This window comes from Corylus avellana, chromosome 5, assembly GCF_965113065.1.
Source record: "Corylus avellana chromosome 5, dhCorAvel1.hap1.2, whole genome shotgun sequence".
In the NCBI taxonomy this organism is placed as follows: Eukaryota; Viridiplantae; Streptophyta; class Magnoliopsida; order Fagales; family Betulaceae; genus Corylus; species Corylus avellana.
The window spans coordinates 10,384,672-10,411,085 of NC_142494.1; the positions used below are offsets into that span (position 1 = coordinate 10,384,672).

A 26,414-nucleotide genomic window follows, 5' to 3' on the forward strand; every position below is an offset into this window, starting at 1 on the left:
TTTTTTAAATAAACAAATAAAATTGACATAATATTAGAATAGAAAGGAAAGGGAAAAAAAAGTCATATTGCCAGGGACATAAAGTCATATTGCCGGGGCCCTAGCATAAAAAATAGCACTCTTATAAGGAATTTGATATTCTTTGGGCTTGCCAAGGACCCCCCAAGTGTTGTAAGTGTAGGTCCACCCCTGTTAATGGCCAAGCGATGTCTAAAGACCAACTTAATCCATGGTTCCAAAGATTTCAAATAATGTTGTTTCAATAGATGGAATGAAAGATATATAAGGATGAGAATCTGAAAGTCAAATAAGGCAACTATTTAAGTATGAGAAAAACAATTACACTAAAAAGTGCAATGATCAGTACCAATACTTATATAAAAGCTATTAACAAGAAACTCCCAAACGTATGCAATATCATTGTCAAACATGATATGTCATGAATATAGCACATGATTCGGTTATCATAAAGAACTTTATTTCAGCTAATGACATGTAAAGATCACATACCTAGGCAATGCAGCTCAATATCATAAAACTTGAGGAATAAATAAATATATCTAAGCATACACCCTACATCACAGCACAAATACTTGAGTTAATCAATAATGCAGAGAAAGCAATATTGAATAATACAAAACCAATTCAAACATATAACAAAGACAATTTTAAAAGAAGTTCTGCAAAAACCAACCTACCAGTACATGTTCAGAATTATTGTGATTTGCATGTACATATATGTTTTTCAGCTTAAAATGAAAGAAGGCTTGCGCACAATAAAATAAAATAAAATCTAAAGAAATAAGCAAAAGAAAATCTATTGAACAATGAGCAGACTTGCACACTTTCATTGGCCATAAGAATAAATTCCAGCTCAAAAAGCACTTGCATGGCATAAATTGCCAAATGCAAAACATATATAATCAACGAAGAACCAAATGCAAACACAAGCAACAAATATTTGGAATACAGAGTGAGAAATAAAAAACCAAAATAGTTAGGATTTACAGGGCTTTAGTTAGTATAGCAACTATAGATAACATAGAGGCTGCATTATACTTAATAACTAAATAAATCATTCATAAACTGTTCTCAGCCCATTCAGTAAGATATAAGGATCTTTTAGGATAGAAAAGCTAAAAGATTCAAACATGATTGACCCTTGTAATGAATGCATCCTACATCAATTACAAAAGCAACTAAATTAACTGGTCAGATAGTTCAGATGAGCCAGCAGAAGTTTGCCTCCAATGTTATAGAAAAATGTTTAAGTTTTGGAACTCCAACAGAACGCCAGGCCCTGGTTAATGAGATGCTTGGTTCCACTGATGAAAATGAGCCCCTTCAGGTTTGTTAATTGTCCAAGTCCTACCTATCATTAAATATGACAAAGCCTGTTCAAGCTTTTTGTTACATATATTTGTCAAGGTGAATTAAGTTCTTTTAAATAAAGCTCTCGTATTAATATTTGAAATAGAATAGGCTGGTATCAGAACCCCATCCTATCTCTCTTATTATTCTTTTAAATAGAATAGGTCAGTATCAGAACCCTGCCCTTCCACGCCTCTCATTATTCCATGGTGTACATTGTTAGTTTGGGATACCCCTGTATTTCAACAGATATTTTCTGATTTATGGGGCCGAACATGCCAATTGGAATTGTGAACCTTAGATTATTGAAGGTTTCTGTAAATATAGTGTTTGTCTCTTGGCATCACCAAAGCTTCATCTCAAGTGTTCTTGTAGTTATGCCTAATTTTTTTTTCAAGTGAATTGGGTATTTAAATTTTTAGATCAGCAGTTCATAAGGTTTCCTAACTGTACAGTTTTTGGCCGTTCTCTGTGTCTGCAAGGTAGTTTATTTGCTAATGTTTTTTCACCCTGGTTTCATGGTTACGTGAACTTTTCTGACCCATTCTTCTTTTCTAGGCGATGATGAAAGATCAGTTTGCAAACTATGTTGTACAGAAAGTGTTGGAAACTTGTGATGACCAGCAACTTGAACTTATACTTAACCGAATAAACCAACTACACCCTAAAAGCAGAGAAAACTTTGCTGAATTTAAAATCCCTAATTCTCCTAAAAATCATAATAAATCAAAAATCTAACTATTAGAATCCCAAATTAACAACTTAAAGAGACAACAGAATCAAAGAAAAACAGAGACAGAGACAGAGACAGAGAGAGACTCACCAGTACAGGAACGTAGAGAGAGGCCGGCTGGTTTCGACTGGAGAAGAAGGCCGGTGGGTTGGCCAACCGTGCGGGTCACTGGGCGCCGGAGAGAGATAGGAAAATCGAGATTGAGAGAGGGAGACTGGCGCAGTAGAGAGAGATATGGAGCGATATATATTGAGGGAGAGGGGAGAGGCTAGGGATTGAAAATATATATCACGTATATATATATATATATATCTATCCTGATGCAGAGAGAGGGGGGGGGACTGGCGGGGCGCGCGGGGAGAGGTTAGGAAAAATACATATTGAGGGAGAGCGGGAGCTGAGGAATCATAATTATGTTCCCGCTCACAAAAACAAAAAAATATAAATGTATTAAAATTTAAAAACACTTATAAATTTATTAAAATTAGAAAACACTAGCTTATAAATTTATTTATAAAAATAAAAAGTAAATACTAAAAATTAAAAAACATTTAAAAGAGACTTAAACTAAAAAATATATAAATGCAAAATCAGTTAATGTGGTTGTCTAGATTAAAAATTCATCTATGTGATATAAAAACAAAAATAATACTAATTCAAAAATTATCGGGATAGGCCACAATAATAATTTAATTCTTGTAATTAATTAAATTCTGTCAAATAGCTAACGGATTCCATTAGAGCATCTACAGCAGTAAGAGGTATTCTACCTAGTCAAAAAGCACAATTCTCTATTTTAGCTATACTCAATTTTTAATACCAACTCCAATAGATTCTTTATATCATTCTCTATTTTTTTAAAAAAATTTATATTTTTAATCTTTATTTATTTTATTTTTTTCACTTTTCTCTCTAGACTCTCTCTCTCTCTCTCTCTCTCTCACTCTTCCCTCTCAACCCAAACCCAAACCTCCCATGACCAGCTATTCCCTCTCAACCCAAACCCCCCAAGGCCAGCTCTGCAATTTTTTTTAGGAAGTTTTTAGTGATTCCAAATATTTGAATTTGTGTCATAAATTCATGAACAGAGAAGAGAGAGAAACGTTGAGGGGGGAGAGAAGAGAGAAGAGAGAGAAACGTTGAGGGAGAGAGAGAAGAGAGATAAAATAATGTGGAAATAATATTATATATATTCAACAATCTAGTGTGCTACAGTGAATAGCAATATGAAGCTATTCACTGTATTAATTAAGGTATAATAGCTAATATGAAGTTATTCTGTTGGAGCAAAAAAAATGGCAAAAATAGCTAAATGTATAGCTAATATCTCAATTTTAGCTACACTGCTTGAGATGCCCTTAGTGTATCACGTCATCACCAATAGAATGATGATACATGTCATTATTATTTAAAAGTAAATAAATATATTAAATATATAAATTATTTTTAATATTAAAAAAAATGAGGGCGGGGGAGGGGGTGGCCGGACAGAAATAGACACCAGGGTGGCTCCTTGGCCACCCCTTCCCCCAAAGGGGGTGGCTACCAACCAGCAACCAGCCCATATTTAAAAATTAAAAATAAAATAAAAATAAAAAATAAAAAATTAATTTGTAAATTTTATGGGTAATTATCATTTCCGCCCAATGAATTGCGACCACTCGATTACCATATATCTCCATCAACTACTAACTTTACATTACGACCACGGCCATCAAATTAAACTATATCCTTTCGGTACCAAAACCCACATTCCGTTGGTCAAGGTTGTTTAGTCGGACGGGATCAACTGGCCATCACGTACGTGTGACTAGTTCATAGGTAGGGATTCGGTGGTGAGTGGGTGGGCGTTGGGTTAGAATTAACAAAAAATTTCATAAGATTTATTTGAATTAAAGACACTGTACAGGGAGAGGGAAAATATTGAAGGGGAAAGTATTAGGCGAGAGCTAGGAAAATTAAGCTCGCGCACTAACAAAAATAATTTTGGTGCGCTTGCTATCCAGGCACCCTTATTTAAGTGCGCCTGGCTGGCAAACACCCCTAATTAAGGGCACTTGCCAGCCAAGCACCCTTAATTAAGGGCGACTAGCTGGTAGGCGCCCTTAATTAAGGGCGTATGGCTGGCAAGTGCCCCTAATTAAGTGTGCTTGCCTGCCAGGCGCACTTAATTAAGGGCGCCTAGCTGGCAGACACTCCTAATTAAGGGCGCCTAGCTAGCAGGCGCCCCTAATTAAGGGCGATTGGATAGCAGGCGTCCCAAATTAAGAGCGCTTGCGCAATCACATACGACACCGAGATTTAAGTGGTTCGGCTTAACAAGCCTACATCCATTAATAGAGACAACTCGGAGAAAATTCACTATCAAAAGATGGAGTACAAAAATAATAGAGAGAAAATCATTCAGAACTCAAAGTCCCAATATACCCAAATATCATTATCACTCAAGAGAGATTATTTTCAAATTAGAATACAAAAGACAAATGTCAGCTGATCTCTAGTTTTTCTCTCACTTTGCACCACATATTTCTTCTTATTTCTTGTTTGTGGCTCGTCCAAAAACCCCAGAAGAAAACAACGTTTGCTGCCCTTAAATAAACTTTTGATCTCACTCAATTTGTCGCCCACACTGAGCCCTAGTTTGCACACAATATGGCTTTATACATTAGGTAGAGGCAGTGCACTTAAGAAGACTGTAAGTCTTCAAACTTCTACTGCAATCCCATAAGGACAAAGACAAAACCAACTCAAAGTCGGCTACTTTTCCAAATACAAGACCAACAATGAATCTGAAACCAAGTAGGAAAAGGAAGAGCTAGTGGGACAACGTGATTTCATTGAAGGTTGAAAAGTCACACCACAACACAAAACAGTAGTTTCTTCTTTCAATATTCTATTTAAAAGAGACAATAAAATTGAATTCTTCAAGTTCTGCAATTTCCTCATTTGATGATGTTGATGGCGCCTTACCATCCAAAATCTTCGCAAGGCCTTGTCGAACAAGGCATGCATCTTGATGTGCCAAAGGCTAAAACTATTATGACCGTCATATTTTTCTACTTCAAATTTTGCAGTAGCCATTCCGCAAAATAAATATCAAAGTTCTAATACTAATTTGTTGTGACAAAATATAAATTTAGGATTTCCAAAGAAGTAGACAAGATGTACTAATTCGGCTTAACACACCTACATACACAAGCAGGTGATCTAGAGAAAATTTATTATCAAAATATGGAGTACAACGAGTAGTAGGGAGGAAATCACTCAAAGCCTAAAGCTCTAATTTTCCTAAATCTCATTTTCACACGAAAGAAAATAACTAACAAAAGAGAAGAGTCAATTTTTTTTTTAGTGCCCATGCGGCACAACAATGTTTGTCTCTTCGTTGTTGTGTTCCATATATCGAAGCAAAAGGTCGGTGTATTTCTCCTAAATAGAGAAGTTGCAAGTCCGACATAATCTAATTGAGAATAACTTTTATAAGGTCTTGGCACAAACCAAGAATTTTGTACCCTCTAATGAGAGAGTCACATGTCACTAATGTGGTATTTTTGTGACCAAAAATATCAATTATAAAAATTACCACTCGTAATAGAATGAATCTTTGTAGGATATGGCTATAGAGAGGGTGTCGAACCTCAAGGACTGCAGGGGTTTTATTATCAAATTCGAAAGATCAAAATGAACTTAATTAAAAAGTGAATTGATTCGATTTTATTTAAAACTTAAAGTGCATGAAAATAAAAGAGATTTAAAATAAGAGAGAGTGTAGGGTATTGACTTCACCTCTATCCGCACAACAATGGTTAATCATAATTAATCCCAAAAATTCATTCTATGCATGTTATAAATAAACAAGAAACTACCTTATTAAAGAATAAGCATAATCTATCTTCAGTTAGCACGGATCGTCCACTTAACCACTAAGATACGGTACGACCCGTCTTTCCTAGGTATAAATTATCAAATTCTTTAACATGATACATACAATCAATAAATAAGTGCAACCCATCTACGGTTGGCACAGACTGTCTACCTAAATTATACTAAACTAGGGTGTAGTACAATCCGTCTTCCCTAGGCATGGCCTACCAAATCCTATTGATTATGTGTCAATTAAACCCATTGTATAACCATCATCCTCATAATCACAGAAACCAAGAATGATTTGATTTCAATAAAAGTAAAATACTTTCTAAGACAAGAGAAGAATTTCATAAATATTGATTTTGGAATTTAAGAACAATTGCATTTAATATGAAAAACAGAAATCAATTGTAACAATCCTCATAATTATACATTCAACATGCATAAATTGAAAATCTAGAAATTAAATACAATCAAACCATTGTGCTTGGATAGGATTACATCAACACCCCACGAAGGGGTTTAGCCACTCATGATCTTCTAAGCTCCAAAGACAAATTTATGATTTTTAGCTCTAGGAAGCGGTGTGTCTGTTTACAATGTTTAGAGCCCTATTTATAGGGATTAGGAAAACTCTAAAAACCCTAGAAACCCTCAGAAATCCGGAGGTCAATCTCCTAGTCCAATTGGGAGACTGAAAACCAAATCCACACTGGAAAAGGATTACTGCCGTGCAATACACGCCCGAGTGCGCTCGATTTGAAGTTTTGTGTGCTCGAGCCTAGCTGTTATGCACACGAGCGCAAGCATGCGCTCGATCCCTGGCCGCAGACGCTCGAGCGCAGGTGCGCTCGAGCTCAAGAGTAGCTGCGCTCGATCTTAGATCTAGAATGCTCTGCATTTTGCGCTTTTAAGCCCAATTTTCAATGGTTTGTCAAATAAGACCTGAAACACAAAAACAAAACAAAATAAACAAATAACAATGCTAAGGAATTAACATATGTAAATTAAGGGGCTTGAATGTGCAACATTTAGCGCTTATCACACCCCCCCAACTTACATATTGCTAGTCCCTTAGCAATACAAACAGAAAATAAAGTGAAAAATAAAAAGATAAATCCATCTTTCGTGGGATGTACGGTTGCATTTAGCATATGCAACAAGCCTTTTAAACCACTAGGAGTTTCTTAGAGGACGAGTGAAGTTTCGTGAGGGTTTTCTAGAATGATACCCACAAACATTTTCATCATTATGTCATTCAAAAGGATAAAACATCATAAAAATAATGGGTCTCATTCATTAGCAAGCTTAAAATTATAAACTCCATCTTCAAAATTCCAAAGAAGTTACAAGTCAAATCACCTACAAATGGCAGATTGAGATACATATATTTCAATTAGTGCAAAGTGAACTAACACATAGTCATGAGGTTTCAAAATAATTCCAAGATGAATGAATCACCATCTCAGAATTCATTGGACTTCATATCAAATGAAACAGCCAAGGCATACATTTTTTTTTTTTTTTTTGTAGGCTTTGCAATGCTTATCTCCCTCAAGCTTTCTAGTTGACCCATGTATTGAGTGTTAAGTCAATGTCTTCCAAACCAAATAGCTTTAGGGCATTCCGTGTGAAGACACCCCTAAGGATTTACTAACTCGAGTCAAAAAGGCTACGAAACTAAGCTAGCCATTTTATTAATCAACCCAAAATTTTTACTTTTTGACACAAACACTCACTGCTTAATGAGGCAAGAAGTCCGGTTACTCAGGGAAAAATTCAAACTTGATTTTTTTTTTTTTTTTTTAATACATGTATAGCATGCCAAAGTTATTCATCCAATATGTCACCCAACAGAACTCAAGACATTGAAAACAAACATAATTGGTCTCAAAATTCATACCTCACAAATATGTGCTAGTGTGCTCAAGATAGATTTAAATTGAAACAAGAAGCATCTCATTTGCCGAAAGTAAGTAACAAGACTCAAAATTCCTAAGTCATATGATCATGTGTTCATAACTTTAAGCCTATCAATGAAATTTAAACCAGAATCAAAGCTCAACCATATGCTTAAAAATGACATAACAACAAAAATAGACCGTGTTGTGTTTTTCCATACCCCCCAACTTGAATCATACATTGTCCCCAATGTATCTATAGAACTGAAGAATAAGATCAAGAGTATAGGAATACCTGAACGAGCAGATAGGGGCATATCATACCCCCAAACTTGAATGCAAAATCACATGTCCTGAAAAACAAAGTGATACTCCAACCAAATACCAATCAAGTGCACTCATTGTTGCAAAAACATAATCAAGGAAGGAAACAACAATGGATAAAGTAAACCTGGATGGAGATCATGTACCCTGGTGGAATGAGGAGTCAAGCGCACAGGGCCTACGCTTGATCCTATGAGGTATTTCTCAATGTAAGTCCAAGTCCCGAAGGATCTTACCTCGATCCTTCAGAAGTCCAAGCAAGCTCTTCCATCCCTTCTTCTTTATGATCATGTAGCACTCCACAAGGAAGAGGATTCATCTTAACATCCCAAAACTGCTTCTCTCAGCTAATAGGTCTTGATGCTCCCTGTGGCTATGTTTAGGGTGTTTGTCTTGAACTGGTTTCATGATCAACCTCTTGTCTCTATGGGAGTTCTCAAAAACTGTGGTAGTCAGGGAATTTGCCAAAAAAATTTCCACCCCAATGAAATCCATTTCAGCAACCTCTGAATGAAATGTGTCCCCTGTGGGGTTGTCATCAGGTGGTGGAATACTTGAAGTGAGAGGCATAGGCTCCGGTGGGTTGCTCCATGATGGAACTTCAGATAGAGGATCAGAAGGTGGGTCTTCAACAGTTTCTCCAATGTCATCCAAGAAGAAACATGCATTCTGATTGGGTGCATTCTGGAAGGCATTGAAGATGTTCAATCTGATCTTCATATTCCCAAAAGAGATCTTCATTACTCCGGTCCGGCAATTGATGCATGCATTGGCTGTGGCGAGGAAAGGACACCCAAGGATGACTGGAATCTGCTTCTCTGGATTTAAGACCGGTTTTGTGTCCAAAACTATAAAGTCAACTGGATAGTAGAACTTGTCCACCTTGATAATGACATCTTCCACAATCCCATGGGGTTTCTTGATCGAGCAGTCAGCCAATTGCAAGACAGTACTTGTCGGTTTCAATTCCCCTAAGCCCAGTTTCTGATATACTGAGTATGGAAGCAGATTAACACCAGCTCCTAAGTCGAGGAGAGCTCTCTCAATCTCAGTGTTTTCGATGATGCACGAAATTGTAGGCTCTCCAGGGTCTTTGAACTTTAGAGGAGTGTTATGCTGAATCAGAGAGCTTACTTGCTTGGTGAGAATGACCTTCCTGGGAATGTGCTTCTGATTCTTCCTCTTTTGATTGCATAAGTCCTTGAGAAATTTTGCATAGGCTGGAATTTGCTTGATGGCCTCAAGGAGTGGGATGTTGATTTGAACCTGCTTGAAGGTTTCCATCATGTCTTGTATCTTCTCTCCTTGTTTCCCGAAGTGGGAGGGTGCCTTAAGCCACTCTGGGAATGGAACCTTAGGCTCATATGGTACCTCAGGAGTGGGGGCAGATGATGAAGATGCCTCAATGCATACTTGTTTACCCTCGTCCTGATGCAGATTATGTGGGGCCTCAATTTGCTCATCCTTCTTTTCTTCCACATGATTGTCAACCAGTCTTCTGCTTCGCAATGTGGTGACAACTTGAACTTGCTTTAGATGAGGCGTGCTTTCTTCTACCATGTATAGTCCCCTAGGGTTGGTCACTGTTTGACTTGGAAGCTTTCCTTCATCCCTCCTATTGAGGGCATTGGTAAGTTGTCCTACTTGAGCTTCTAGCTTGGCAATGGACTGGGAATGTGAGTTTACTATTTTCTCTTGAGATTTGACAGTCTACTTTATCTCGCCCACCAGCTCACTCATCATTTTTAGCATCCGACCCTCAAAATTAAAATCTGAGGGAGGTGGTGCGGCCTGGAATTGCTGTTGTGGAGGCTGGTAAGTGGAATGAGGTTGGTAGGGCTGCCTATTGGATTGAGCTTGATTGTGTGGCCCTGGGGCTGAGTTGCCCGAATTTGGATTCTTCCATGAGAAATTTGGATGATTTCTCCACCCGGGGTTGTAGGCATTGGAATATGGATCATTACCCGGTCTAGAGAAAGCTGCATTAACCTGCTCATTAGCAATATCAGTATAATTTCCAGTAACAGGACAGTTATTTACATGATGCATAGGATTAGAACAGAATGAGCATGATTCAGGTAGTGTGTGCGTGTGAGCAGCATTAGGAGCAAAACCAGTAGTCATCCATTGGTCTAGGTTCTTGGTGATAGCCTCAACTACTTGGTTGGCCATGTTTGGGGAATGGTCTGCTTCATACAAACTCTCTGGCTTGAGTGCTTTAGGTGCTGGTGCCCTTCGTCTGGTGGAAACCTGCTGAAGAGAATTGTTACTCAAATTTTCAAACATAGACCATGCTTCATCTTCGCTTTTTAACATAAATGTTCCTCTACATGATGCATCCACCATTTTTCTATTGGACTCGGTCAGGCCATCATAGAAATACTGCACTAGCTGCCATTTCGGGACAGCGTGGTGTGGACATGATCTAAGCAAGCTCTGCAGCCTATCCCAAGTCTCATGGAAATCTTCTCCCTCATATTGGGAGAAGGTAGTGATAGCTCTCCTAGTGTCATTGGTCATTCCTATTGGAAAATATTTCTTAAGAAATTATTGCTACAATTGAGCCCAAGAAGTGATAGAGTTGAATGTCAAGGACTGGAACCAATGTTTGGCTTTTTCCTTGAGGGAGAAAGGAAAAAGACGCATCCTTAGGGCATCCTCAGTGAATCCATTCATTTTAGTGGTATCACAAATTGCTTCAAAATCACTGAGGAAGTTATAAGCATTTTCAATGCTAAGCCCTAGGAAAGAAGGTAAACTTCGTATAGTGCTGGGCTTAATTTCGTAATGGGTTGCCGTAATTTCTGGCAGCCGGAGACATGTGGGAGTAGTGTAAGTGGTAGGAAGATAATGATCTTGTAAAGCTACGTGGTTACCGTTTCCCATGGTCTCAGTGGAACGCTCTTCTAGCAAATTAGGGGTCCTTTGGGATCTAATTTGTCTAAGAGTGCGTTCAATTTCAAGGTCACAAGAAATTAATGGAAAAGACAAAGAACGGCGATAGAGCATAAACAAAATAGAAAAAAAAAACTAAGCTAAAATAGAAAAGTAAAGCTCACAAACAGCCATTAGATGCCCTAGGATTTTGGATGTAGGTTGCCACAAGTGCGCTCGATCGCACGGAAGGGTGCGCTCGAGCGTACTGCTACAGATGGGTGCGAGCATAGGAGGGGAAAGCTCGAGCGTTGCTGGCTTGATTCCTGCTGGAATGTGTCTGTGCGCTCGATCGCACGCGACCTGCTCTCGATCGCAGTCACAGAGAAGGCAGCTACAGACCTGTTTGCAAATTCTAAAATAAAAACCAAACACACAACATAATTAAAATTAGCAACTTAAAACAGAAAAATAAATTATTAAGCTAAAATCAATCCTTAAATTTAGATAATGAAACCGTTAAGCAGTCCCCGGCAACGGCGCCAAAAATTGATGTGGTATTTTTGTGACCAAAAATATCAATTATAAAAATATTTACTCGCAATAGGACGAATCTTAGTAGGATATGGCTATAGAGAGGGTGTCGAACCTCATGGACTGTAGGGGTTTTATTATCAAGTTTGAAAGATCAAAAAGAACTTAATTAAAAAGAGAATTGATTTGATTTTCTTTAAAACTTAAAGTGCATGAAAATAAAAGAGATTTAAAATAAGAGAGAGCGTAGGGTATTGACTTCACCTCTATCCGCACAACAATGGTTAATCATAATTAATCCCAGAAATTCATTCTATGCATGTTATAAATAAACAAGAAACTACCTTATTAAAGAATAAGCATAATCTATCTTCGGCTGGCACGGATCGTCCACCTAACCACTGAGATGCGGTATGACCCGTCTTCCCTAGGTATAAATTATCAAATTTGTTAACAGGATACACACAATCAATGAATAAGTGTAACCCAACTTCGGTTGGCACAGACTATCTACCTAAATTACACTAAACTAGGGTGTAGTACAAACCGTCTTCCCTAAGCATGGCCTATCAAATCCTATTGATCACATGTCAATTAAACCCATTGTATAACCATCATCCTCATAATCACAGAAAACAAGAATGATTTGATTTCAATAAAAGTAAAATACTTTCTAAGACAAGAGAAGAATTTCACAAATATTGATTTTGAAATTTAAGAACAATTGCATTTAATATGAAGAACAGAAATCAATTGTAGCAATCTTCATAGTTATACAATCAACATGCATAAATTGAAAATCTAGAAATTAAATACAATCAAACCATTGTGTTTGGATAGGGTTACATCAACACCCCACGAAGGGGTTTAGCCGCTCATGATCTTCTAAGTTCCAAAGACAAATTTCTGATTTCTAGCTCTAGGAAGCGGTGTGTCTGTTTACAATGTTTAGAGCCCTATTTATAGGGATTAGGAAAACCCTAAAGACCCTAGAAACCCTCAGAAAACCGGAGGTCAGTCTCCTAGTCCAATTGGGAGACTAAAAACCAAATCCACGCTGGAAAAGGATTGCTGCTATGCAATACACGCCCGAGTGCGCTCGATCTGAAGTTTTGTGTGCTCGAGCACAGTGCGCTCGAGCCTAGCTGTTATGCGCTCGATCCCTGGCCGCAGATGCTCGAGCGCAGGTGCGCTCGAGCTCAGGAGTAGCTATGCTCGATCCTAGATCCAGAATACTCAGCTTTTTGCCATTTTAAGCCCAATTTTCAATGGTTTGTCAAATAAGACCTGAAACACAAAAACAAAACAAAATCAAACAAATAACAATGCGAAGAAATTAACATATGTAAATTAAGGGGCTTGAATGTGCAACATTCGGCACTTATCACACCCTACAACAAGAAAAATAAATGTTAGCAAAACATTGGATTTGATCGTCTAAGGAGAAAGAAGTATCATTTATTTATCTAATCCCAAACCTGTCTTTGAGAGAAAAATTGCACAACCAACACACAAGCCAAAAGCCGCATAGGTGGAACGCCACCACCCATGCCCATGCGGAGCTCTCTCATCTCCCTTAATCCCCACCCCCACGAAAGTGGACAAACCCATATTTGTCATCCTAGCCTCAAAAGTCAAATCCATGGCCAAAGACTCCAACCTCACAGTCTTCCAGCTCCTCCCCACGCTCGTCTCCTTCGCCCATCGCCTTGCCCATTGATGTAGCGCAACTTAGCGGGCTGTAAAGAAGAACAACAATAACTAACTGATATATTTCTAGATCTTGATATGATCAAAAAATCTAAGAAATCTTTTCTAAATGCTAGATACTCTCTAGGGTGTGAAGAAAAATAATGAAGAAACTCAACTCTGAGTAATCTAATCGATAAAAACTCACATATAATCAAAATCTACGTTTTAGGATCTATAAAACATGTATATATAGGCCTCTAAACCCTAAACCTAATAATAATATGAAATAAAGTTGAATTCAGCAAAACTGTGAGGCGCATCTGCAAACTCATTCGGACAAGGTTGCAAACAAGCCTCTGTGACTCCAACTGATCCCTTGTCTACAATCTTGTCCAGACGCGATTGCAATCAAGCCTCTTTGTTGGCTCCTCAGCTCAAAATCACACAAACAATTCTGCCCAACTTTCTAGTCTTCTCTTTATGGCTTGCTTTGATCTTGTAAATGTTGGAATTAGCTGAACCCTGTGAAACATAATTTTATATATATTTAAATTAGCTTTCCAATGCCACCAAGCTTGCTCCAATTCGACATCAGAAACTATAGATATGACATTTTTAGTAGAACTCGCCAGGTGAGAGTTTCCTCCTACATCATCGCTCTTCTTTATGGAATCCTTAACTTTTTGGTCTACATCACCCACCCTCCCATCTCCTATTTCCACGTTGGTGCCGTGTGTGATCAACCTTGATTTCCCCAGTCTCCCTCTCCACCATTCTGTCCATGAAGAGCAGTTCCTCTTCACCAATCTCTCCCTTAATGCCGAGCCCGACCTCAACTACCTTGTCATCTCCTCCACCCCCTGCGGCCTCTGCAACCAGTTTCTCTAGGAGGTCTGTGACCCTGACGTCCCCAACATCAACCTTCTCATAACCGATGAACCCAACTCTAGCTCCAACCAATTTACGCCCTTCTTGTGAAACTTCCTCTCCCACTCGTTCGGACCCCATGACTTGTTTTCAGACGATGTACATTTACTCCTAGAGCCACACCATAACAATTGTCATTTTTGAGCAAGAGCTAGATGCCATTATGCAATGGCATTTGTGGGGTTGGCGGTGAATTGCAATACGTGGCTTTGGAGGCTGCAAACAGGTCCCATACGCCGTACATCAAGTGCTCATCTGGTGTGGCGCTTGTGGATTATGAAGGGAAGCTGTATACAAGGTCGTATATGGAGTCTATGGTGTTTAACCTGAGCATGAGATCGGTATAAGTGTTAGGAATTGTGCCCTAAATCCCAATGATTTTATATTTGTGTTGACATTCAAACGTTTATAATGAATATATGTTATATTCACTGATTAAATGATTTGAGCATATGGCATATAAAATGTCTTTCATATGCCAATTACCAAGTTCATCATATTTATTATGCATGTGAAAAGTCTTAGGATTACATTGAATATGGCTATGGGTGTGAGTAAAGTAGTTATCACACAAGGTCTTAGTCCATAATCCTTGTATCCTTAGATGTATAAAGTTCGCAATGAGTAAATGAAACTAGACATTTCATTTTGCGTAAGACTATTACACATCGAATCTTGGTGATCTACCTTGATCAAGCAAAGCAGTAACTTCGGGATTGATGTATAGTGTGTTGAGATCCTAAGGCACTGAACGAATTAAGAAGTTGTCTTTTCATTAAGATACTGCATATTAAGGAAAGACAATAACTCCTCAAAGACTACTTAGACTTTGATTATAAATTATGATGGAATTGAATTGTGGACTCACATGTTTTATCATTTATGTAGATTACTTAGATGTATCATACCTATCATCGATTGAATTAACCTCATTACATTGGGTAATTGCATGAAACATTGTGGGAAAACATTTTCCAAAAGGGAATCCAAAATCTTTTGTCGGTGAACAAAAAGATAAGAAATTTTCCATTAAGATAGATTTTATGATTATTATTCTTAGAGTCTTCGGCAGGAGCATTTTGGTTGGCATACCAAAATATATAAATGCGTTTTTCACATGTATGAGAATAACGTAAAATTAGTGACTCAAAGATAAAGAGGTAGAGAATTAAGTGGCAGTATCCTTAACCTTAATTCTGCTACGGAATATTTTATGGATGAAACTTAAGTCAACATTAAGCAAGTCAAAGGGATTAATTTTTTAATCAAAAATATTTATTAGAGTGCAGTCACAATTATTTAGTAGAATTAATTGTGATTAAAATATTGTTGCGTAACAAATGTCACGGAGACATGATTACAAATATATTTAAACCAATAATATTTTTTTTCCTTTAAATCCCTCTCCAAGCCGATGTCATTAACCATAATAAGGCCTTCTTATTTATTGGGCTAAATGTTTTATTTATTTAAAACATGGGCTAGAGAGATATAATGCAATTGGGCTTGTGATAAAACCTAGAGGCCGTATGAACATAATGGAACACATAAGGTCAGAAAAATTCCTTGGGCCTATGCGTTGACAATAGAAGAAAAGGGCTACGATAAAAGCCAAGCCCAGATCCCAAAAAAGGGATGCATGGACCATGAAGAAAATCTCTCTGGCCCATGTGTTGAGGTTGAAATAAGTGGAGGCTAGGGTTTCTAAACCCTACTGTTACTAGCTCCCAAATCACTTACTCATTCTATCAAGTTCTCTTAATAGTTAATTCTCAGAAACTCTCTAAGAATTAATACTCCTACTGTTACTAGGTTTAGCCTCTTCTAGTCCTATGTGGATTAGAACTACTCATTTGTCCAACATTGCTTATTTCTCTATCTCTACTTCCTTGCTAAGCCTATAAATAGAGAAGATCTTGGGCTCCCAAATCACTTACTCATTCTATCAAGTTCTCTTGATAGTTAATTCTCAAAAACTCTCTAAGAATTAATAGTTCTTTGTGTTAACTCATAAAAACAAAAGTTTAAGATTTAAAGAGCTAAGTAAGAGTCCTCACTGTGTTGGTTGTTATTAATCATTGGTGAGAAGATCTAAAGGCCTCTACATCCCTTAGATTTGCCGTGTTCTTGAAGAAAAAAAAACGTGTTGGTTGTGTTTTTGAAAAAGAGAAGAAATTATTTTTCATGTTTTTGAACAAGAAAGAACATGTTCTTGGAGAAGTAAAAATATTTTTGTCCAAAGCCAGAAGTGGTCGTTGATATCCAAGTAAGTGTTATTCTTTCTTGAAATTTAATTTTAAATAGCAACCGTTCTTCACATATTCTTCATAAAGGATTCTTGGTATAGGAATTCAATTTATTCCACTGTGCAAAATATTGATTTGCAGTCCTATTTCAAACAGCAGGCTGCAGTGGTGGTGTATGTTACAAATAGGGGCGATGGTGGGTATGAGGGGATTGTTGGGTCGTGGGTGGTGGCATTCGGTGCAAGGTGGCGTTTCGCCTATGCCGTAGCTTCCAAAATATTGATTTGCAATTCCATTCCCAATAGCAGGCTGCAATAGTGGTGTATGTTACAAATAGGGGCGATGGTGGGTATGAGATGATTGTTGGGTCATGGGTGGTGGCATTTCACCCGAGCAGCGTTTCACCTGAGCAGCGTTTCGCCTATGTGCTAGCTGTGCACTTTTTCTCTCATAGAGAGGCGAGAGATTAGGTAAATAAATTTGATTTTTATTTTTTGTAGGCGAGGGGTGGTAGAAGGATCAGATCTAGTATTTTGCTAACATTTGCTTTTCTTGTTATAGTGTAATGTGTCACCCTCTAAGAGGGGACAAAGGTCTTAATTTGTGCCAAAATCCTATAAAAATTATTCTCAATTTAATTATCTTTCTTGTTCCCAGCGAGTGAGATCATCGAGCTTGGGCTTCCTTCCCAAGGTGATCAAAGAGGCCTCTCCCACCAAGATGGATCTCATGGGGTGGAATAGCAACCAATGTAACCCAAGACCTAAAACAAAGGAAATAGCAACCAAAAGAGAGAAAACAGTTCAAGGAACTGTTACTTCCCACCGAAACTATGCCAAACTTAAAAAAGAACTTTGAAGCACATAGACTAAGATATCAACAGATAACAAGGGGTGCAAGTACTGTGAGTTTGTGACAGCCACCCAAGCATTCGACCAAAATGAGGCAGCGCCGCCGAAGTTGGTATTCTGATTGGTGAGATGAACAAAACTAGCCAAACAGACTAAGAGATCGGCAGAAAAAGGGAATACCAACAGATCACTAGAGACTGCATGTTTCTAGTGTTTTTTTTTTAACGGGTTTATTTGTTTGGGTTAAGTGGGTTGGGCTAATGTTTGAGTTTGATCCAGAAGCTAGAGTAGGAATAAGATATCTCGGATAGTGTGATCCTTATCCTTGATAGGAATATCATGATATCCCCACCACTGAGCAACTATAGTTCGTCTTCAACTTTCGCCACCGGCGGCCACAGACTCCGCTGAAAACCACAACGGCACAACCCGACAGGTAGCCAAGCCACACAGGAGAAACAAAAAACATTATAGCTCGACAGAATCATAGAGAAGCAATTATCTCCTGCCACCACACGAGCACCCATACCACACATCCAGGATACACAGAGAGCTCCGTACACCCTATCGACATTAACACTTCAATACAATAGCAACCCAAACGACAGATCACTACAACGTACGATCTTCTCCAGCGTCAACTCTCTCCAACACCATACAGAACATAGTTGACCGACACCAACACCCCACAACTACCTTGAGCCATTTACATTTTAATCTTCAATCCCAAATCCTTGGTGAAGGGAACAGTGGCAATGGCGGCGTCATTCAACTAATGTGGCTGTGGTGATGACGACGCCGATACTTCCAAGCCGCAGGTTCGGAAGAACAGATGGGATCCTTCAAACTTGTTGTAGATGAGTAGATCAAAAGCAAAACAAAAAGGAACGGAAACATCTTGACACCGCTCGATGACCTATATTACTTTCAATGGATTTTAACGTGCAAACTGCAAACTTAGGCTTTTTTTTTCTTTCTCTTTCTTGAGATAAGGATGTGGTTGCACGATTATGTGCGAAGCCTAAGCTATCAAAGCACTTCATATTGAGAACTTAGCTTCATTCTATGTGGTGAGCTAAAAGAAGCTTTTGTTGAGAGCTTTGGTTGTGTAATTGTCTTGGAGTGATCATTTAAACCTCGCTTCATCTTCATTAATCTTTTGAAGTCTAAGTTTGGAAAGGAGACGGTTGTGTGTGCACTTATGAAATTTGTATTTTACATCAAGAAAATATATATATAAGTTGTTTATTACTTGGGCGGACCTAAGCCCACTGGTCTTTTGGGCTAGAAGTGGTGTCTTGATATTTATATTAATTTACTTTTGTTTGACTTTCTTGATGTTTCTTTTCTTAAAAATTGGTATCAGAGCCATGGTAACTTACAATTAGTAACAAGCCATGGTAGCTTTTGCTCTTACTAATACAAGTGTCATGATTTTTAGCGTTTGGTTTGACTCCAGTAAAAAGAGTGTCATTTTTCTTGGATTACGGGTGGCATTCTTATGGGAAGATGATATTTGTTGTGTATACACTTGTGAGGTTTATGTCTTACATTGAGAAAATATAAATAATAATAATAATAATAATAATAATGATTAATATGCTTAAGTGGACCCAAACCCATTAGTTTAGGCTTTTAAGTTAAAAGTTGTATCTTAATATGTATATTAACTTAATCTTGTTTGGCTCTCTTGGTGTTTCTCTCTCTAACACAGACCAAGAAGAAAGATTGCCTAGTAAAAAGCTGGAGTTGTTGCGGTAGGAGGCAAGTAGAGGTGATTTTTGCCGTATAGAATTTTAAGTTGTTACGATGGTTATAAGTATACTTTGTTTGTACTTTGAATATTTCTTAATAAATTGATTTTTTGGATTTCCCTACTTCATAGTCATATGATATTCAAAGGTTTTCGTCAAGAAATTTATGTGTTAATAATTGTGAATTGGGTTTATTACTTTGTGGGTTTGGATTAATTTTCCTATTGCCAATTTTCTGTTAAAATTGCTGCATATATACATGCTTTTATGTGCATTGGGGTCAGAACTTGTATTTTTAATAATGAAATGAGACAGAAGAAATTGAAATGGAAAGAAAGCTAGCTTCTTCCTCCTCCTTCGTTCATTAAATAGAAAAGCCAAATATAATAATATTATATAACAGCTACAAGAGGAAGCTCCCTAGGGTACACCTAACCTTCTTCTAGAAAGTTTAGATATCACTCCCTATATTCTTATGAAATTACATATAAGGACACATTTCACTCTAACAGAACTCTATTAGCCGTAGGTATCAGAAAGCCAATGATGAAATATCAGCTATAAATTATGTTTTCATTACATACAGCAATCAAGGATCTGTCAATTTCTTAAACCCAATTTCAATTTGAATTTGAAATATCAAATGCTTACAAATTTATATAATAACTTGATCTTCAAGATTGTGGAGATACTAGGCCTAGAATAAGAAATAAAGTTTCCAGGTAACTAATTAAGGTAGCTAGTGCCCTTTCCATACCCTTTAAAGCTTGCAGATCACCTACAAGGGCCCCTCGATTTAGAGGTTACTTCCATACCCTAAATAAGTTTCCATTCAATCCTTTGGCCCCTTACTCTAGGCTAACTTCAAACTTTAGCCTGGTTTTCAATATACTGAGACAATCAAGCAGATAGGAAGTACATTTGAGTCTCAAGACAACCTTTTTCCTCAGATATAGGAAAACATAAGGGTGTCTGTTTGCCTTAGAACCCCAAGATTTGATTTCAAATAACAAAATTTTAAGCAAGAGAAGATAAAAAAACTGAAATCAATAAGAGAGCCCTGTTCCAGAGAGTTTGGCACACAACACAGGACCAAGTTCATGGATAAAAGTTGCAGACGATTTTCCAATAAAAGTCCGGTAAAAAAAGTAATTTTTGCCTCTCTAAATATTTTCTAATTCCACCCTTTTTAGGATCAGATGTCTGCAAAATCTCAATTCATGGAAACAGCAGAAAAGAAAAAAAAAAAAACAAAAAAACAAAAAAACAAAAAACAAAAAATTTTCCAGAATCAGTGAAGCTACATGATAAGGTTTCATGGACATTGCAACCATATCAGTACAGTATTGGTTCATGGGAAGAAATTTTGGTTCATGGTCCATGAGATATGAGAATCTAATATCAGAGAATTCAATATGGGAGTCTGATATCTCATGGATTCCAACACTCTTCGGACTAGATTTTCACACCATGATGTGATGTGTTTTAAGTGGCGAAATATAGGTTACTTAAAATATAGGTTACATCAGCCGGCGTGAAAATCTTGTATGAAAACATAGATTTCCAAAAAGGGTGAAAAATGTTTTTGAAATTGCACATGGAAAAGGATCTTACTCCCGCTGCATATTGACAAACATGGTTTGAACAGAAGCATAATGTTAAAAGAAACTCGTTGGTTCATGTACTGTTCCATTACAGTTGTACCTTGGAGACAAAAAACAAAGCAAAACAAAACAAAAGAATGGTGTTTTTGTTTTAACCTCAGTCGAGCATGACCAGAAACAGTTTTTTACTGAATATTGTTTTTAAAGTATCGCCGGCTCACCGATATATACAATGGACCTAGATATGTGTTTTTCAATGGGTTGAACACATGCGTTTTAACAAAAACAAAGAGAACTTGGACCATAATCTCAGAGAGTCAAATTACTTAAACAATTTAAGCACCTATTAAACAAAGTTGAGCTAAAACAGCATGCTTAGTAGTAAGCAATAGAGCATCCAAAATAAAATAACTCAAATTAATCATAGAAAAAACAAACTGTTGAATCCAACCAGATAATTTCTTCCCACGGTAGACCATTGAATTGACTGCAATCTCTTCCTCCCATTCGATTATCCAACAGTAGAATCTTCAAAATCCTAAAAAAAAAAAAAAAAAAACCTCAATTTGAGAGGAACTTGAACCTACTCTGCTTGTTTCAATGGAAAATGCTGTCTGATAATGTTTAATTAAAACAATACATCTAAAAGTTATGACAGAAATTACTCTCATTTATTTGCACTATTCTTTGTTTGGGAAACAAAACATGGGAATAAGAACTTTTTCTTAGATAAATTTTCCACGGGAACAAACAGAAGTAACATTAAAAGGAAGAAGAAACGGGAATTTAAGTTGAGTACCTAATGGCGAGGAAACTAGTCCTGCTTTTGTTCAATCAATGCTGGTGGGAATTGGGAGAGGTAGAGGATGGCCTACTGGAACTTTGCTCCTCCCCACCCTGAATTGTCGCCGGAATGCAAAACCCCGGCAATCCGTCGGTGGTGAACCGGCCTCCGAACATGGAAGATTGATGAATTGGCTGTGTTTTCTGGTAGTGCGATGAAGCAATAGAAAGATCATCCCAAGCCCGAACTGAGTGTGCAAAACTGGACTGAAGGGGTCCCCTCTGTGAAAATGCTGAGCCTTGGCCTAGCAATGCTTGTTGTGCCAATGCTGGAGAGTTGAACACAAAAGCACCTCTGTTTTCTGCGCTTGTGTCGCTGTTCCAAGCAACCATTCTCTGGTAATTGGCATCGAATCCGACCGGAGCGGAGCCTGCAAAAAGGTTCTGGTCGTTTGGAGCTGAATGGTCATGGAAAGAATGGAGAGATAGGCCAAGATCTTGGGTGTGGTTGGAGTTTCTTGAAATTATGTCAGGTGGGTAGCTCTGGAAATTGAGAGAGGAGGTTGCAGAGGTTGTCGGGAATAAACATTTCATGGTATCTGTGATGGCTTCAGAATCTAAAGCCGGTGAAATGAAGTTTGAATTCTCATCTGGGTTCTCAGCTAATTGCCTGTGGAGCTGAAAGTTGTAGCCGGAAGACTCTGACTGCTCTGCTATTGCCATGTCTGCCGACCCTGCATTTGGGTCTTCTTCTTCTGCTGCTGCAGCGCTAGAATTACCCATTGGATGCCACGGCGGCAGCTCCGCTAGCTTGTCAATGGCCGACTTGGCCTTCTTGATGAGCCAGTCCACGGCTTTGCTAGGCCGGTCGTAGCCTAACCGGTCTTGTACATCGTAGAATTGAATGGCGGTGTGGGCGGAGAGCCGGACCCGCCGGTCTCGGGGACCTTTCGCCGTGTACACCTTGCTGTGCCTGTCTTTCCGGCCGGTGGATCGGACAATGTGGCCTCCTTGGACTTGGACTATCTCCCCTCCGGCGCTCTTCATGCCCATTGCTTTTCTATGCTCTGCATATTCTATGATTTCGCCAAAAATTTGTTTGTTGGGTGCTTCTGTTTGGTAGGAATTTATGGATTCGTTTTGGAGGATTTGCTCGATATGTTGATGATTCCTCTGATAATCCAGATTCCTAGCCTTCTTAGTTTCCTCTTCCAACAACTTTTTGATTTGCTTCCTTTTTCTGCCTCTTGCTTGTTCTTCTTTATCTGCTCTGAAACCTGATACTTCTGCTGATCCCAAAAAAAACAAAAATCCTGCCGCTGCAATCTCCGGAGTCCACACCCCAATAACACCAATAAATACAAAACCCCACACTGAAAATACGAAAGAAGCCAGAAATTTAGTTCAACTTTAACAAAAAAATAATAATAAAAGTTATGACCAACTCATCCATCCATCTGCATCTCTACAGACAGTACTAAAATGACATGCAGTGGACTAGATTGGTGGGTTTCTCTATGTGGGCACAGAAATATGTTTAGAAAATAATGAAAGATTACAACTTTCAACTTCTGCTCATAATCACTACACAAATCTGACGAAAAAAAAGAAGAGAAAAAAAAAAAAAAACCTTATTTTATAATTGAAATCCGGAATGATATTGTGGAATTTGTACTTGGCATGAGAAGAGTGAAGGTGCAGGAAGAGAGAGAGAGAGAGAGAGAGAGAGGGTGGAAGTGGAATAGTAGATGGTAGAGAGAATCGTACCTTTGGCCTATGAGAGCTGTTGATGCTTCTGCAAAGGGTGGCAGGTTTTGGTCAGAGTTGGGATTAATAGCTTTGGCTTTGGTCATCAAAAAGCACAAAAAATTGTAAACAACAAACCAAACTCATCTACTCATCTTTCTAACCCTAGTCTTTTTGCCCAATTTCTCTCTCTCTCTCTTTTTACACATACAGTTATATTTTTATGTGTATTTGTAACTTTTTAATGACTTGTTTTGTTATAAGCAGATAAGTTATGATTAGAGCCATGGTTGATAAAGAGAGGACTCTCAATAGCCACCTCTTCCACCCACTACTTTTGAAGGGTTTGATAATGATATCTAACAGCTTTTTCGGGTTTTCTCCTCTCTGTACTTTTATAGTTCCCACCAGTAACATATATTGATTTCACTTAAAAACAAAGGACAAACATCCTTTCTTCTATTACACTTTCCATCTTCTGCTACAGCTTTGCACCCCCAGAATCATTATTCTTCCTAGAAATTCTGAAACTTTTAGTGGGAAAAAAGAAAAAAGAAAAAAAATAATAATAAGAATATCAATCTGTTACTCCTTTGATGGGCCATTTTCATATCAAAGTTAAAAAGTAAGTTAAGATAATACACAATACAAAGACACACACACACATATATATATATATATAGAAAAAGAAGAAGGGCTTATTGTAATTAACATCTGCTTCTAAAGAAGCAGCAAGGTGTGCCACTAGACTCTCCCTAGTATTCTTTTTTATTTGTGTTGTTTTGGTAGGTCGCCACTCTCTACCAATTGGCTAAGCAAGTTGGGAAAATTGATATGCAAAAGGGTTTCTAAGGCTTGATATTTGAAGTGCCCACAATTCCTTTCGACAGGTCTCTCTCCCTCCTTGCACGCTAATAAGCAAAGGCCCACTGTCTTTTTCATTGAATTCCCTGCGATTCTTTAAATGAAAAAATTGATAGTATGCCGCCCGAGTCTTTCTGTTGGGACACGTGCTACTCTTCTTTTTCCTTTTTTTTTATTTTTATAGAAAAAAATAAAAAATAAAAAATGCATGTCTATTCTAAGCATATTGGCCTAGCTAGTGGTATGAAACTGAGATGATTTTATTTTTTTATTTTTTCTATTTTATTATCTGGTTTTGCTTTCTACTTGCGAGAAATAGTGACACCCCCCGTACACAAGTGCAAATTTGAGAATATAAACCTTGAATCTTATTCATAAAGTGCAGGCATGATGAAATTGAGACAAAAGGGTAGGATAAGGTACTAATAATAATCATGAAAGCAAAAAGAATCATGAGATTTTTAATTTATTTTTTCTAAAGAAAAAGCAGAAGAATTATGACTATAGCTTATATATTACTCATGGTGACCAAAAGCTTTCCATTCATGCTACATATAACGTGCTGCATATATATGCAAATCTGGGAGGCAAAGCATGAAGATCATATCAGCCTCACAAATATCGTCACTTTTATTTTTTATTTTTTTTCTATCTGCTCACTTCTTTACCACTTCATTTACTGCACCATTAATTTTAATTAGTTTTGATCCACTGAAAGTTTTCTGATAACCCCATGATCTGCACTTCAATATCTTGGAAGGATCTTTGAAAGTTATTTCAGTTTTATGGACCACATTCTGCTACGCCGAATTTCCTTCTTTTGTTTTCTTTTTGGCTCTTGTATGACAATGACCTAAATATTTAATGGCCAAAAACTTTATCCCCACGCCTCCCTCCCTGTCCAGTACTAGTCCACACTCGTCTATATATATATATATATATATATATATCTATAGCTTGAGATGAAAAATGGTGCCTGTTAATGGCTGACACAAATCAGTTTTGAAAAAGTTTTCTCTTCAGTTCCACTGCAATGAAGCAGAGGCTACGGGATGTAGACGGTGGCGGATCATGGATATGAACGCAGGAGCATTATTGAGCAGAAATTTATGTGTGGCGTCTATGACATTTCAAGAAGTACTACGCCACTGAATTATGAGACGCATTCTTAAAGGCCTTTAAAGCAGCTGGCACTTTTAATTTGTATTTTTCAGTTAAGGACAACAGTGGGTTAAAATCTTTTAGGTCCCTCACTAAAAGAAAATAACAAAAATATTCTAGATTAAAAAAAAAACAAAAAAAGGAAAAAAAAAATGGAGAGAAATCACTTTTCCTGAATTTTGTCCTTTTTTTTATTATTTTATTTTTTTGAATTTTACTACAGAAATTTTGCATTTAATTACAGAAAATTTTCATTTAATTACATTTGAATAGTGACATTTTTACTAAAATGCGACTTTTTAACTGTTCAAACGAAGTTGCATTCTAGTGACATTTTCTAAAAACCATCACTATTCAAATGTCATTAAATGTGGAAATTTCTATAGTATATTTTGCTTATTTTGTTTTTGTCTTTTATGAATTTTTTCTAATTTTTGTACGGACTGTATTTTTGTCATTTTTTTTCTTTCTTTTGTATAGAGGGAGTTTATTACAACTCATCAATGATAGTTTGAGATGACATTCCTACAATTGAAAGCTTGAAGAGGACATTGTAAATTGTATAGTAGAAGTACACTTTTCACTATTTTTAAATATTTATAGGGGAAGTTATTTTGTAAAATTTACTAAATTATAATATTATTTCTTGTTCACCAAAAGACCACAATTACAATATATAAAACAAAACAATCATACAAAAGAACACCAAAATTTACGTGGGTTCCCTTAAAGTGAGGTACGTGGACAAACTAATGCAATAATGAAAAAAATATATATATATTGCAATTCAAAAATAGTGAAGAAAAAATCAGTCAATACTCAAAGCCCCAGTACACGCAATTTTTTTTTTTTTTTTTAAATCCTTTTCTAATCAAATGAAGGAAAAGGTTATAGGAGAGTGTTTTTTCCACCTCCGATCTGAATGGAAGAGAGAATAGGAAACCCTATGGAAATGCTTCCAAAAAAAAAATGGGAATCGGTCCACTTCGCTAAACCATGTGCATGATAATTGGCACATCTAGACACTTTGGAAGCATTCCAGCTAGAAAAATGAGGATAAAGTAACGCTAATGTCAGAAATACAATTTGCAAAAGACCAAAAAAAGAAAAGGGAGGGATTATTAATAGATAACACTACCAAAAGAGCATCCCCTTCAATACAAAATTTATCACCGGTCAGAT

General features: G+C 37.3%; 1 protein-coding gene and 1 pseudogene across 1 annotated transcript; one reads left to right on the forward strand and one right to left on the reverse strand.

The window, feature by feature from the left end:
• The first annotated feature begins 1,171 nt into the window (after window positions 1-1,171).
• LOC132181821 (cytidine deaminase 1-like) lies at window positions 1,172-16,939 on the forward strand (annotated as a pseudogene).
• Window positions 16,940-20,863: 3,924 nt separating this feature from the next.
• Window positions 20,864-22,834, reverse strand: LOC132180998 (transcription factor TCP4). Its single transcript, XM_088516576.1, has 2 exons — window positions 21,478-22,834; window positions 20,864-21,216 (listed from the first exon to the last, which is right to left on the reverse strand). The coding sequence occupies exon 1, from the start codon at window positions 22,512-22,514 to the stop codon at window positions 21,513-21,515; it is 1,002 nt and encodes a 333-aa protein (XP_088372702.1). The 5' UTR covers window positions 22,515-22,834; the 3' UTR covers window positions 20,864-21,216; window positions 21,478-21,512.
• Window positions 22,835-26,414: the final 3,580 nt, after the last annotated feature.